Source organism: Oncorhynchus mykiss, chromosome 11, assembly GCF_013265735.2.
Source record: "Oncorhynchus mykiss isolate Arlee chromosome 11, USDA_OmykA_1.1, whole genome shotgun sequence".
Taxonomy (NCBI): Eukaryota; Metazoa; Chordata; class Actinopteri; order Salmoniformes; family Salmonidae; genus Oncorhynchus; species Oncorhynchus mykiss.
In genome coordinates, this window is record NC_048575.1 from 53,633,234 (window position 1) to 53,646,616 (window position 13,383).

Genomic DNA, 13,383 nt, shown 5'->3' on the forward strand with positions numbered 1-13,383 from the left:
GATTAGAGGGGATCCTATCCTAGTCCTATTCAAGGCATTCTAGTGTACATTGCGAGCATCAGGATATCAGAGAACTTTACAGGTATGAGCTGAGTATCTATCCTATTTAGCTCATGCGTCCATCCTCCCTCTGCCTGGCGCCTGCAGTGGCACATGTGTCTTTTTAGAGGTAATAGGTTTCAGGGGAGGAGGATTGTTCATCTCATTAATCTGGTGTCTCACACACAATCAAATCCCTGATGCTCATTTGTCATGCTCCGCTGGTCATGCCCTACAGGAAATGAATGTGGGAAAGAACATTAAATGACCCCCTTGTGTGGATAATCTTGTTTTATGCTTCTGACGACTTTGGAAGGAAGATACGTTTTTGTTGTTATTTTGATGAAGGGCAAAATACCAAGGAATTAAATCATTATTATTGCATGATGAAACAGACATTAATCAAATGAGTATTTCCTTATTTCTCTTGAGTGTAAACAATGCTATCCATACACTAATGATAACAGCCTCCTAGTGTCCCGGGGCATATTTGATTGAGGAACCCAGATCCTCCCACCCTCTATCAATTCTTTATTGCTTTTCTTGTCTCTGTTTACACTGTGGCTGCTGTGTCAGGATCACTGCTGTGTCATCTTGATTACTTTAGGCTTTGCTGTCCTACCTTGACTGTTTATGGTAGCACCATTCTTCTCCTTTCTTTTAAAAATGTTTACTTCCCGACCATGAATAATGTTTATCTCCGCATACCGAAACAACCACATATAATAGCTTGAGTTAAGACGCACTGAATGAGTTCCTCTGGCAGTGACAGTCCCAGTCTGATCCTGTTTCTTCTATCTTCTCTCAGGCTGGACAGCAGTCTACTGGAGGTCCTACAGATGGACTTTGAGGTGGAGGAGCAGAGCAGCCAATTAGACAGCCAGGTCATCACATGGCGCCTCGAATTGCCCGCAGACACCAGGGATGGGGGGAAGGAGGGTTCCATGGAGATTTACACCACCCAGAGAGACTTTGTGGGCCTGGCCACACTCGTCATGGTGAGCACCGACTGACAACTCATCTCTAGCATCTACAGTCAGGCCAAAAAATTATTGGCACCATTGATAAAGATTTGCAAAAAAGACTGTATAAAATAAATTATTCAAATAGTAAGGTATAATGTGTGCAAAACAATTGAAGAAATTATATTATTTAATACTAATACAATTGCTCAGAGAAATATATTTTGTTTAACAAGTAACACAAATCTAAAAAAGATAGGGTTCCGAATTATTGGCACCCCTGTTCTCAATACGCTATTGAGACTTTTTTCTAAAAGGTTTTATGAGATTGGAGAACACGTTGGGAGGGATATTAAACCATTCCTTCATACATCTTTCCAGATCCTTGATATCCTTCATCTGTGCTTATGGACTGCCCTTTCCAAGGTTTTCAAAGTCCGGAGACTGAAAAGGACATTGCAAAACATTTAGCTTTGACCATCTCAGTCTCTGGACTTAAACCCCATTGAAAACCTGTGGTTTCATTTGAAGAGGGTAGTCCGTAAGTGCAAACAAAAGATATGTATGATTCTGTATGAAGGAATGGTCTAAGATCCCTCCCAATTAGCCTGGGCAGACTCAAGTGGGCTTCATGGATCTCAACTATCGTCTGGGCTTGATGTGGCCAGCCAATAATACACTTGTTAGCCCCGGCGACCAGTTCGTACTTAAAATAATCTCCATTCAGGCTGCAAAGGCTTTGATATCCTCCTTAACTTTATTTAATTTAAAAAATATATATTTTTATTTCACCTTTATTTAACCAGGTAGGCTAGTAAATAAAATAAAAACAGTATGGGGATGAGGTAGGTAAATTGGGTGGGCTATATACCGATGGACTATGTACAGCTGCAGCGAGAAAACAGAAGACAGAAAAGAAGACAAGGCGAGAAGATAGAACATATGCATACCTTTTTTATGAAACACCATTTTCCACCACCATGCTAGAGTGGCTAAATGCTAATCCTTGATGTATTTAGCGTTTAGCCACTCTAGCATGGTGGTAGAAAATGGTGTTTCATAAAAAAGGTACGGATATTTTCCACTTTCTCACCATTAAATAAGGTTAAGGAGGAACTCGAAGCCTTAGCGTACAATAAAGCTCAGTATTTGTATAATTTTATACTGTTTTTTTCTTCTCATCTTTATCAAGCGTGCCAATGATTTTATACCTGATTTGAATATGCATGTATTATTTTCACCTGTGAAATGTGCTATTGTAAATTATGTTTGCCTTGAACGAGGCCTCCAACAACAATTGTATCTATGAGATCTATTGTTGGTAACGGGACCTAATTCACTGTGCACTCATGACATTGATGCCTCTGTGTCATAATGATGTACAAGGAGGTTGCCAGTCTCTGACCGATGCTTCACTATTGTTGTTTTTTGTGTGTGTTTTCTTTCTCTTAATATAGGATCTCTGCAATTAATACATCATATAATCTCTATACCGTAACTAAATAAGAAATGTTATGAGCAGTTGTCATTACAATACTCTACCTGCTCTTAGCCCTTTGTGCTACTGCAATCAAGAGGCCCTGCTGACCTCTTAAACCACTATTGTTTGTTGTCATGGGAGATTTAGCATTTCTGTGTAGTAATACTTTTTTCAAAACCATATCTTCCAAAAAAAGAAATCTTATTTTGTGATACATTTTTTGGCCATTTTGTTCATAAATGTATTTAATGGCTTCATGTAAATTAATGTTTGTGAACAGGAAAAACCCTGATTGTCTTTCAATAAATCTTGTCGTATCATACAATAAACAGTATCTGAAAATATAATACAGATAAAAGGCACTGTAATATGAAGGCACTGGTACTGTGATTTTTTTTCAGGACTTTGACTTCCTTCATCTCAATCACGGATTAGATGGTGACCTCAGGCTGAGAGCCTAACATGAGGATAATAGATGTTTGGCAAGAGGGCCATTAGGTCTGTACTGATCTAGCACTCAGCACTATGAGCTGCTGAAAATGGTTAAATATTGGTTGGAGCTACAATTATATTGCCAATAAAATAATAATTATATATATTTACAGTACCAGTCAAAAGTTTGGACACACCTACTCATTCAAGGAGTTTTCTAATATTTGTACTATTTTCTACATTGTAGAATAATAGTGAAGACATCACAACTATGAAATGACACATATGGAACCATGTAGTAACCAAAAACGTGTTAAACAAATCAAAATATATTTTATATTTGAGATTCTTAAAAGTAGCAACCCTTTGCCTTGATGACAGCTTTGCACACTCTTGGCATTCTCTCAACCAGCATCATGAGGTAGTCACCTGTGTTATTTCATGGTGTTGATGTCTTCACTATTATTCTACAATGTAGAAAATAGTAATAATAAAGAAAAACCCTTGAATGAGTAGGTGTGTCCAAACTTTTGACTGGTACTGTACATATCTACCTAAATGACCTCGTACCCCTGCACATCAACCCGGTACTTGTACATCATGTATATAGCCAAGTTATCATTACTCACTCTGTATTGATTATTGCTTCTATTATTTCTCTATTTTCTTTCTCTCCGCTTTGTTGGGAAATGCATTTCACTGTTAATCCACACCTGTTGTTTACTAAGCATGTGACTAATAGCATTTAATTTGACAGTTTAATAAATCAAATATGTATTTGTACTAGCGATGGGAATTTCTCCCCTGCTCCCCCTGCCTACAACAAGTTTATATCTTAACCATGAGTGGTTACATTAGGTTGATATCTTATTAAACCTATTTCCAGACTGATGATGTCTTCCCTTTAGGACACAGAGATCCTGAACACGGCGGTGCTGACTGGGAAGAAGGTGGTGTTGCCTGTCAGGACTGTGGCTGTGGAGGAGGACGGGTCAGTCACTGACGTCTCAGACTTCACCAACTGCAGCTCCACTGATGAGGACATCCTGAAGGTACTGCCGGCCGCCTGCCGGTTGATGCCACATTGTCCCCTGGAATTTATCCTTGGGTAAAGGGTGTATGTGTGCTAAAACCATGGCTTAGTGTGGAGGTACTTAGGACTTTAACACAGAAATAAGGTGAGTGTGTTTCTCTAAGGTGTTGCTATGAAGCTGTCAGACTCAGTTGCTAAACACAGAGCAACACCGAGATTATGGGGCTACTCTAACATTCACCTTCACTTCTTTTACTGAAAGCTTCCTTACTTTACACAGGTGTCACTGCCAGGATACTTTGCAGATCTGTGGTGTGAATAAACATGTCCAACAACCAAGGAGAAGATTTCTAGTCATGTGGTTACCAGCCTGTTTTGACTGTGGTTAGAGTGCCGTGTGTGTCCTGTCTAGCTGCCCCAAGACTATGAGACAGGAGGAGGGCAATTTAGTGTGGGTGTAAGGGGGGGGGGAGTGACTGCTAAAGGCAAAGAAGTTGTACCAAAGTCACCTCTGCACATGCTCTCTTCCACATCACAAAACAAACAGTGAGTGACGCTCCAGTGACGTCCTCCATCATGCCCATCAGCTGCTGAACTGAAATGAACACAACAGGACATGACAGGGAAACAAAGGAAGAACAAACACTTCACAGTGCGTGTTGTTGTCGTTGCACAATATCCCTTTATTACAGCCATTAATCTACATTCGGTCAATGTAAGTGTAATTATGCACCTTGCTCTGTGTACTAACATAAGTTTAACATAAACAACGGCTTATCCACCCATTTGTCTGTTGTTTTGTATTTGAAGAAATCCATTAGTACATGACCACAGGAAATAAGTGATGTCTGTTTTGTAAAGTAATGGAATAGATATGAGATCATTGGGATTATGATAGTGACAACAAAATGTAAATCACTATTCATGCATTTAAAAGATGAATGACCCTTTATAGTTGGCCCAAGCTTAGACTTAAAGCTTATAGTGTTTGTTTGCTGATCAGATGTATAAGTAAGCTTTAGTAGCAAAAATTCTCCCTAAGCTTCTTAGTTTAGCAGCTCCACTCAGATATCTTTGCTCTTATGACGCATGTGAAAAGAGTATGAAATCTGCCGATGATAAATGGCAAGGCTTTATTCCATTTTATTTTCTCTGGTCTGAAATGCTAAAACAAAGTCAAATCTGCCATGATGAAAAGGCTTTTCAGAGGTATAGAAACATTTGCTTTGTCAGTTGTGAGTAATGGACACTTGGGTACTTGTGTGAAATGCCTTGAGATTAAGATGAATCTGGCACGTCAAATATTAAAAAACAGTTATCTTTAAAATGGGTATTAATAAAAGTATATTCTCTGTCAATTTGTAGCTTCTTGTGTAATGAATACAGTATACTCACTGCAACCTTAGATTTTTGGGGGTGGAGATCACTTATCCATGCAGTTGGTATTCACTCTGTCAGCACAGTTACTGATAAATGTTTGTGAGTCAAGAGAAAGATGCAAATGAAATGAATCTTGTTGACCTGAAAGAGAGATTTTCTCACTCTGCCTTGATACTGCATGAAGTGATGAAAGACAAATGGCATAGATCAAATGAAACGTACATTTCAGACATGGTTTCATGGTAGAACACTGAGTGATATTATGTGCTCCATGCTGAGATTATGTCTTGGGAGACTTGCAAGAGACTTGGATCAGCACTTCAAAACACCTTTTGAAGTAAATATCTTTGGAAAATGATTTGGTAATGTTGCCATGTAAACATGGAAGAGCTTGAGGCTGTCAGTGAGATTGAACTAATATGGAGTAGCTTGGAGATGGGAGGAAGAGAGCTCTTACCTAAGAAAGTAACTGGGCTCTTAGATTAGGGATGATTGTCTGACCTTGTCTACTGTCTCTGGATGAAAACTATTCATGAAAACTCTTCATGACCTCATTGGAAAAAGATCAGTGCATACTGGCACGGGCAATTAAGTGATAATGCCTGGAAAGACGGTGTCTGGAGGATATATCAGCACGGGTGTTGTTAGGCCCAAAACGAAGTTACCAAAATATTCAAATAATGATTGACATATTTTCATACAAAATGTTATTTTGATGAATTTATTTCATCCTTCCACAAGATATAGTCCCGACACAAATCTAAGAATGCTACCCAAACTGGCTGGTCGTTCGTTCTATCGGTTCGGTTGCCAGAAACGCGACCAGTCGTTCAGTCTTTTTGTTCTGTATCTATGTACGCAAACCAGTCGTTCAGTCTTTTTGTTCTGTATCTATGGACGCAAACCAGTCGTTCAGTCTTTTTGTTCTGTATCTATGGACGTGATCCAGTCATTCGTTCTAAATGTTCCTATCCCTTGCTTGCTAGCTAGCCAACAATGGCTAACTTACTGTCACATCAAACAGTGCTGCCAGAATAACAACAGTAGCTGCCTTTGTATTTGTTGAAGTTGTTTTCTAGAGACATTTATTTGGATGCATCCATAACAATGAGCTAATGAGGCGCGATTTTGCCTGGCATAGAAAATGTGCTCTCTCGTCAGGACACTGTTGTTCAGAAGAGCTAGCCAACAACACATAATTACTTCAAACTGAAGATGGAAAGACTGCAAACTAGCTGCACTTTGTTTCGTTTGACCCTTTTTCAATTGACATTTCTTTGTATATATCCTTAAAAATTATGGCAATTGATTCATGATTTCGACTGGCCGAGAAACGCTGTCTGTCTCGTCCCGACACGTTCATTACTATGTGACAGCTGGAGATCGAATTTGAATATTGAAACAATATTGCTAATGTCAGAGAGACAGACAGCAAGGTTTATGCAAATCTACACTGTTGAAAACTAAATGCTAGTCTTAAAGAAATGTGAGATTATGTCTAGAAGCTTTTTATAGTGGAGATCAAGTTGATAAATTGCTTGGCTGGGCTGATGAGACAGTGGATTGCTCCGTCAGATGGAACAGAGTAAATAGACATTTTAACATCATAGAGTTAGCCGGTGGTAACTTGTGTAATAGACACCTGCTGGATTATGGTTTTAACCAATCAGCATTCAGGATTAGAACCATCCGTTGTACAATTGTTCATACATTTCCTTGGATGAGAAACTGCAGCAACACACTTTTACTCCCCTTCCAACTCAATTTGCCATGTGGAACATTCAATAGTCTTTTAACCAAAACAGAGTTTTAGTTAGTGTGCAAGGTAATTGTTGTCAGCTACTTGCTGACTATGATATCACAGGATCCCCCACAACAAACAGGACATTACTCTGACGATGCATCTTCTAACTGCCGAGTGCATGGATAGGTAGATTAGGAATCTCTTCTATTTGCATTCCTCCCTTGAGTCTGTCAAAGTCAAGGCCATTTTTCTTTACCCCCCTGAGCACTTACGGGAGGGAGCCAATGATAACGGAATTTCAATGCTCCATAAATGATCCAATTCCTTCAAGCAAGGAACTTTGATAGAACCGGGCTGAACCTGCAGTATGTTTTCCATGGTTTAAAAAAATGCTTGAAATTTCTCAATGGGCTGACAGAAACTGCTAACCAAGGTTACATAAGAAATTAAAATGTAATGACTGTGTTCTTGGATAAGGTTGTGAAGGATTTCTGTCCAATATAGCACAGTGTGTTATTGGATTAACATACATTTCTGTCACGTTCTGACCTCTATTTCTGTTGTTTTGTATTTATTTAGTATGGTCAGGGCGTGAGTTGGGTGGGCAGTCTATGTTTGTTTTTCTATGTTTTGGGGCATTTCTATGTTTTCGGCCTAGTATGGTTCTCAATCAGAGGCAGGTGTCATTAGTTGTCTCTGATTGAGAATCATACTTAGGTAGCCTGGGTTTCACTGTGTGTTTGTGGGTGATTGTTCCTGTCTTTGTGTAGTGTTCACCAGATAGGCTGTATTAGGTTTCACGTTCCGTTTGTTGTTTTCGTATTCATTTAGTTATTTCATGTATCGTCATTCATTCATTAAAGAACATGAGTAACCACCACGCTGCATTTCGGTCCTCTCTTTCAACAAACGAAGAACGCCGTTACAGAATCACCCACCACACTCGGACCGAGCAGCGTGTTAACAGGCAGCAGCGAAAGGAGGACGTTATGGACAGCAATGGCATGGAGTATTGTTAGTGTTCAAATACTGGAGAGTTGAGACCAAATCACGGACGCTGGACAGAGTGGATTTCAGTTGTAACGAAAGACAGTTTTAATGAGTCAGAGATATCTTGTCCCGCAGTTTTACGTGCACGGACCTAGTTCACATAACTCGGCAAGGAGCCAGGTGAAAAAGAGGCCTATACAATGGTTACATACATTTTTATACATAGAATAAAGTAGGTGGAGTCTTGTCGTTTCGGTCTTCTTGACTGGTCGGAGGGTTGGAGGCGGGCCTTGCTCTAGCCAGAGCGGGCCCCATTGGTGCACAGCAAAAGTTCTTTGCTCTTGGGACCGGCCAGTTAGAGGGAGATGAGATGTGTGTTTATATAAGGAAGAGGGGGTCAGTCTTCTGGCTGGGTGTATGTGTTCTTACGACGGAATGTCTTTGTTTATATGAGCTATGTGTATGAATATTTATATAACAAATCCCCCTCTTCACGTCTATTAGACGTGAAAACTATAGCAGAAAGGTGGCGGTTGCAATCGTGGGTATACATAAGGTGGTGCTCCTAACCTTGTCTGATTTGCATGGTGGGTCTGTAGGTGTAGTGCTACGTTTGGGACGGGAGTGATTGGAGGGAGTGATATCAGGAAAGGAGTTAGGGACATGTGTAGGGGTTGGTGTATGTGATGTGGCAGGGTGAAATAGTTGTTCAATTAACCATGTGAAAGTCCTAGGGTTACTCCAAATATCAGTATGAATATCACAAATAAGGGACCAGATATCCCCAGCCTCACCCAGAGAGGGAGAAATTTCCCTCTAACTGGGCGAGGTTCCCTTCTCAGGGGAGGCGGAGTTTGATGCCGCATCACCTGAGGAAGGAGTGTCTTCATTTGGAATCGAATTTAGGCCGCTCAAATCAGCTCTGACTTCAGTCAGTGTTCTAGAAGGAATTGGGGCTGGGGTGCAATGTGTAAGGCGGTGTCAAGGTGTGCCTGATTTACCTTTGACCTGGACTGAGTGTGAAGTAACCTCCTTCACTTCGTACGGTCCAGTCCACCTGGGTTCCAGCCACTTACTCTTGTGGACTGTAACCCTCACCCCGTCACCAACCTTTACCTTCAGTAGTGTCGTGTCCCCCGGCAGCTCCCCCTCCTGGACCTTGTGAACCTGGGTAGAGAGTGCTGCAGAGAGAACCGTCAGTTTTTTCACATAATTAGACATTACAATTTGTTGTACATCAAGGGCGGGCATATGACCTCCCTCCCTTGGTGGACCATGCATGACTCTACCAGTCATTATCCCAAAGCTATCTTAGCTTTTGGTTTGACGTTCCACCAGATTTTGGGATTGGGGCCTGTACACAGATCCAAATCTGTGGGTTATGCCAAATCTTTCTTCCACCTGTCTCAGGTGTTTGTTAAATGTGAGCCATTTGTCAAATTTGATTTGTCTTGGGATGCCATACCTGGGTATTAGTTTGGTTTGTAGCCACTTAAAGACTGACCTAGCATCCTCCCCTTTTGTTATTATTGCCTCTACCCATTTGGAGAACCTATCTACTATGACTAGGAGATAGAGTTTGCCTTTAGATAAATTTTCGGGGCCCATGTCGGTGTAGTCTATACTAATATCCTGAAAACATGCATTAGGTGTTACGTATGAGCCCATTGGTGTTTGATATGGTTTCTTTGGGTTGTGTCTGTCACAACCATTGCATTCGTCACAAAATAAATCATCGTCATAAAATAAGTCAGTCATATTTTTTATGTGAGGGTGCCACCAGATGTGCGAGGCCTTTTTGGAGGGTCTTTAGTTTGCCTTCGTGTGTGGGGCCATGTGTTTCTCATAAAAGTTCTGGGTCCATCAGTGTGGCCTGCTTCATGGGCATGGGCTGAGTCTGTATAGATATTCAGTCTTTCCTTTTCCTCTGATGAGGACCTGCGTCAATCCGATGATTTCAGCTAATTTGGCCGATGCTGGTTGAGGGATGATGGCTGATTGAAGGGTGACATCACGAGGTGAGCTGTTTTTTTTCAATAGCTTTTGCTACTGCAGCAACGTATCTGGAGCATGTTGACTGTCCTACCTCAATGTGGTCAAGTTTGAAGAGTAGTACATCAAGACCCTTCTCTCCCCCTCTTGTTTCTGGAATAGGACGGATGAGGTGAATCCTTCCCTTCCAGAAACATCCAAATGGAACTTGTTCTTGTAGTCAGGTGCAGTCAGAGCTGCTGCCGCTGATAGATCCGTTTTCAGGAGTGCTATGGCTGTTGATGCTTCAGCCGTCCAGGCCAGGGGTGCATGGAGGTTCCTTGATCGTAGGATGACCGGTGCTGCCACCCCCTCTGGGCCACACCCAATGGTACAACACCTGATAGGTGGGGTCAGGTGCATCATGTCTTCGTCCCAGTCTGCAGTGTAGAGGCAGTCATCAGTTTCTGTTGCATTGAGTGTGCAATGGATCTCAGCTTGGGGAGTCTTATATGGGTGCAGAGTGTAGATTTGAGCTTTCAGTTGGTTGAACTTAAACTGGATGTGAGGGGTGGCAGGCCCTGTGGGTAGGCATTTTAGCCAGTACACTTCTTGGGCTTCAGACAGTGTGGTCATCGGCAGGAGTGGCATCCTCATCATTCTTACTGGGTGATCAGGTGTTGAAGTGGGAGGGTTGGTTGTAATCTTGCTGCTCCTGCTGCATGTGGCTAGATTCTGGGTGGTTGTATGCTGGCTGTTGCTGATGCATGGGTGTGGGTCCTGGTAGCTGATGTTGCAGAGGTGGGTTTCCCCCACTTCCTCTTGCTCTCCATTGCTGTTGCTGCGGGGAGAGTGGTTTCATGCAATCTCTGGCAAAATGACCGGTAATTCCGCAGTTAAAACACTGGTAGTTTCCCCCTCTGTGTTGTCCAGTGTAGGGACCCCGTCGAGCCCATACTGGGTGTTGTTGTTGCAGGATATACTGCTGTGGGGGAGGGTATTGGGGTGGTGGGGCTGCCTGCTGTTGGATCATCTGAGAGACAGTCTGTGCCACGATTTGGGAGATGTCTGTTTTGGTTCCCGGCTCCTTCGTTTCTTCCGCCACCATCTGTTTCTTAGGTTTTTCTCCTTGTTGTGCTTCCTTCAATTGGAGTTTCAGGAGTTGTACCTGGAGGGACTGCACCTGGCTCTCAGCACCCCCTCTTTCCTTGTTGTGCTGGGTCACATGGTGGTGCACATGAGTGTTGAATTGGGTCAGAGGAAGTGCAAACAACCCTACCGTTCCTCTGAGTTTGGTTTTAACCTCTCCGGGACACCCGTTGACCACCATTTCCTTCCACATGCTGAGTGTGGTATCAGTGTGATCGAATGGTTCTTCGTGGACCGATCTCCATGTGGTCTTAGCCCTGTCCAGGTATGCTGCAGGTTGCTCACCTGGGTTGATTGTAAAGGAGGATAAGGTGGCATGGTTTCTTTCTGTAGGGTATGCTCTCCGTAGAACTTCCCATAATCTGGTACGGAAGTGGTCTATGGGCAGTGTTGGGGCCCGCCATCCAAGGTCAGCTGCTGTCATGAGGGCCTCCATGGTTCCGTGGTCGGTGGCTCTTGCTAGAAGTGCTTTCATGTCTCCTAGGCAGAGTTGCAGGCCTGACGTAAGTGTCTGCAGTTGAAGTAGCCACGCTGAAGCTCCTCCATGTAGGCTAGGCATCTGTCCCATCAGTGTTGTTAAATCAGTCATTTTCCAGGGCTGGTACTCCACAGTGTGTGCATCACCTGGTGTCGGTCGCAGGGGGTACTGTCCTGCCATCTCCTGCTCTCGCTCTCTTCTATCAGCAATTCTGGAGGACCGACGGAGTGTTTCGGACCCCATTGATTCGGTAACTTTGGTTACTGTTCCTCTCATTATGCTTTCCACACGGTAGGCTCCCTCTCTGTTGTTATCTTGGTTAGCTATTAGCTCCCTGAGTTCCTTAGCTCGAGCTATTGATGATTTCAGCAGCTCCTGCATCTTAGTCACGTTTGGAGCTCCCATCGGAGCTGGGGTGAGCACCATGTCAATTTCTTCTTCGTTTTCGATATCCATGTTCTGATGACAGTCCTCCCTATCCGTCTGATAGAAGTGGTTTGAATCTAATCTTGTTTGTAAGTGTCCTCTGGTTTCAGAGGTGAGAGAGTTCACAGAGGAGCATTGCGGCCTCCGTTCCTGGGGGAGGTCTCCTGCTCCTGGAATCCCAGTTTCGAACTGTTCACATACCATATGGCCAGCCGTTATCCCCAGGGTAATTTCCCCTTTTAACTCCCCTTGGTCTATTCTCAGAACTGGAGCCTGTATTGTGGGAGGTGCCCTGGGCAGGAATGGGTTGTGTGACGGGCTCCGGTGATTTTGTCCCTTTGAGTATGGCGGGGGCTGAACTGCCTCCATTGTCAATTGTGGATATAGTGAGGGAGAAACGGCCACAGGGGGAGCCGTGGGCAAGTTCTCAGGCGGAGCTTTAACATCCCCCGACGCCACAATAGCCACGCCCATCATGTCTGGTGTGTTTTTGGGCAGCACCCTCCTACTCTCCTGTATGGCCCATGTACCTATCTTGAGCTCCCCCTCTGCTCTCTCTCTCTCTCTTGTACCTACTTTTTTGAACCTGTGTATGTTGTTTCTCTCCGCCTCACTCGCTTTTGCATGCTCTACTGCGTCCTCTAATTCTGTCTGCATATCTTGGAGTTTCCCCCCTGTAGGTGGTCCTCCGCTAAAATAACCTGCTTGTGTCCATCTTATCCGTAATCCTTTCCACACTTTCTCCACTTTCCCATACTGTTTTTTACCTCCCGCTCTATCAATCATACTCTGATCTAAATAATCATTGAATTTTAGTTTGGGCGTGGTAGCTGCAGACATTTTATCTAGTTCGTCTGATAATGTGTATAATGCGTTATTTAGGTATATTCAATCCTTACTATGTGGTGTTTATTTCTATCGTTGTATGCTTAGCCTGTCCCTGGTCGAGACAAAGGGGGTTATCAATATGTGACGCCCGCCACGTGTGTATTTCACCGGTATTTTATTTGAATTTGTTCAGCGATTCGTTTAGGTATTTTCTATAAATGATTCTGCGATTTCCTTTTGGAACAATATATCAGTGAATATATGCGGTTCTATAACAATTTTCAGAGTAATTCTAGCTCTTTAGGAAATATCGATAGAATTTCTAGACAACTAAGAGTTGTTCAGTGAATTATTTAAATACTTTCTGTAAACAATTCAGTAAATTCCTTTATGAACTTATATCAGTAAATTCGAGCGATTCTATAGCAATTGTCAGAATAATTCTATATATTTAGGAAATATGGATAGAAT

The 13,383-nt window shown here is 42.6% G+C and overlaps 1 protein-coding gene across 1 annotated transcript in view; it reads left to right on the forward strand.

The window, feature by feature from the left end:
• Positions 1-13,383, forward strand: part of LOC110535954 (transmembrane protein 132D-like) — a 74,881-nt gene that overhangs the window by 53,462 nt on the left and 8,036 nt on the right. The window contains exons 4-5 of the mRNA XM_021621367.2: positions 848-1,037; positions 3,822-3,965. Of these exons, the coding sequence (XP_021477042.2) occupies positions 848-1,037; positions 3,822-3,965 (334 nt within the window). The remainder of the gene's footprint in view (positions 1-847; positions 1,038-3,821; positions 3,966-13,383) is intronic.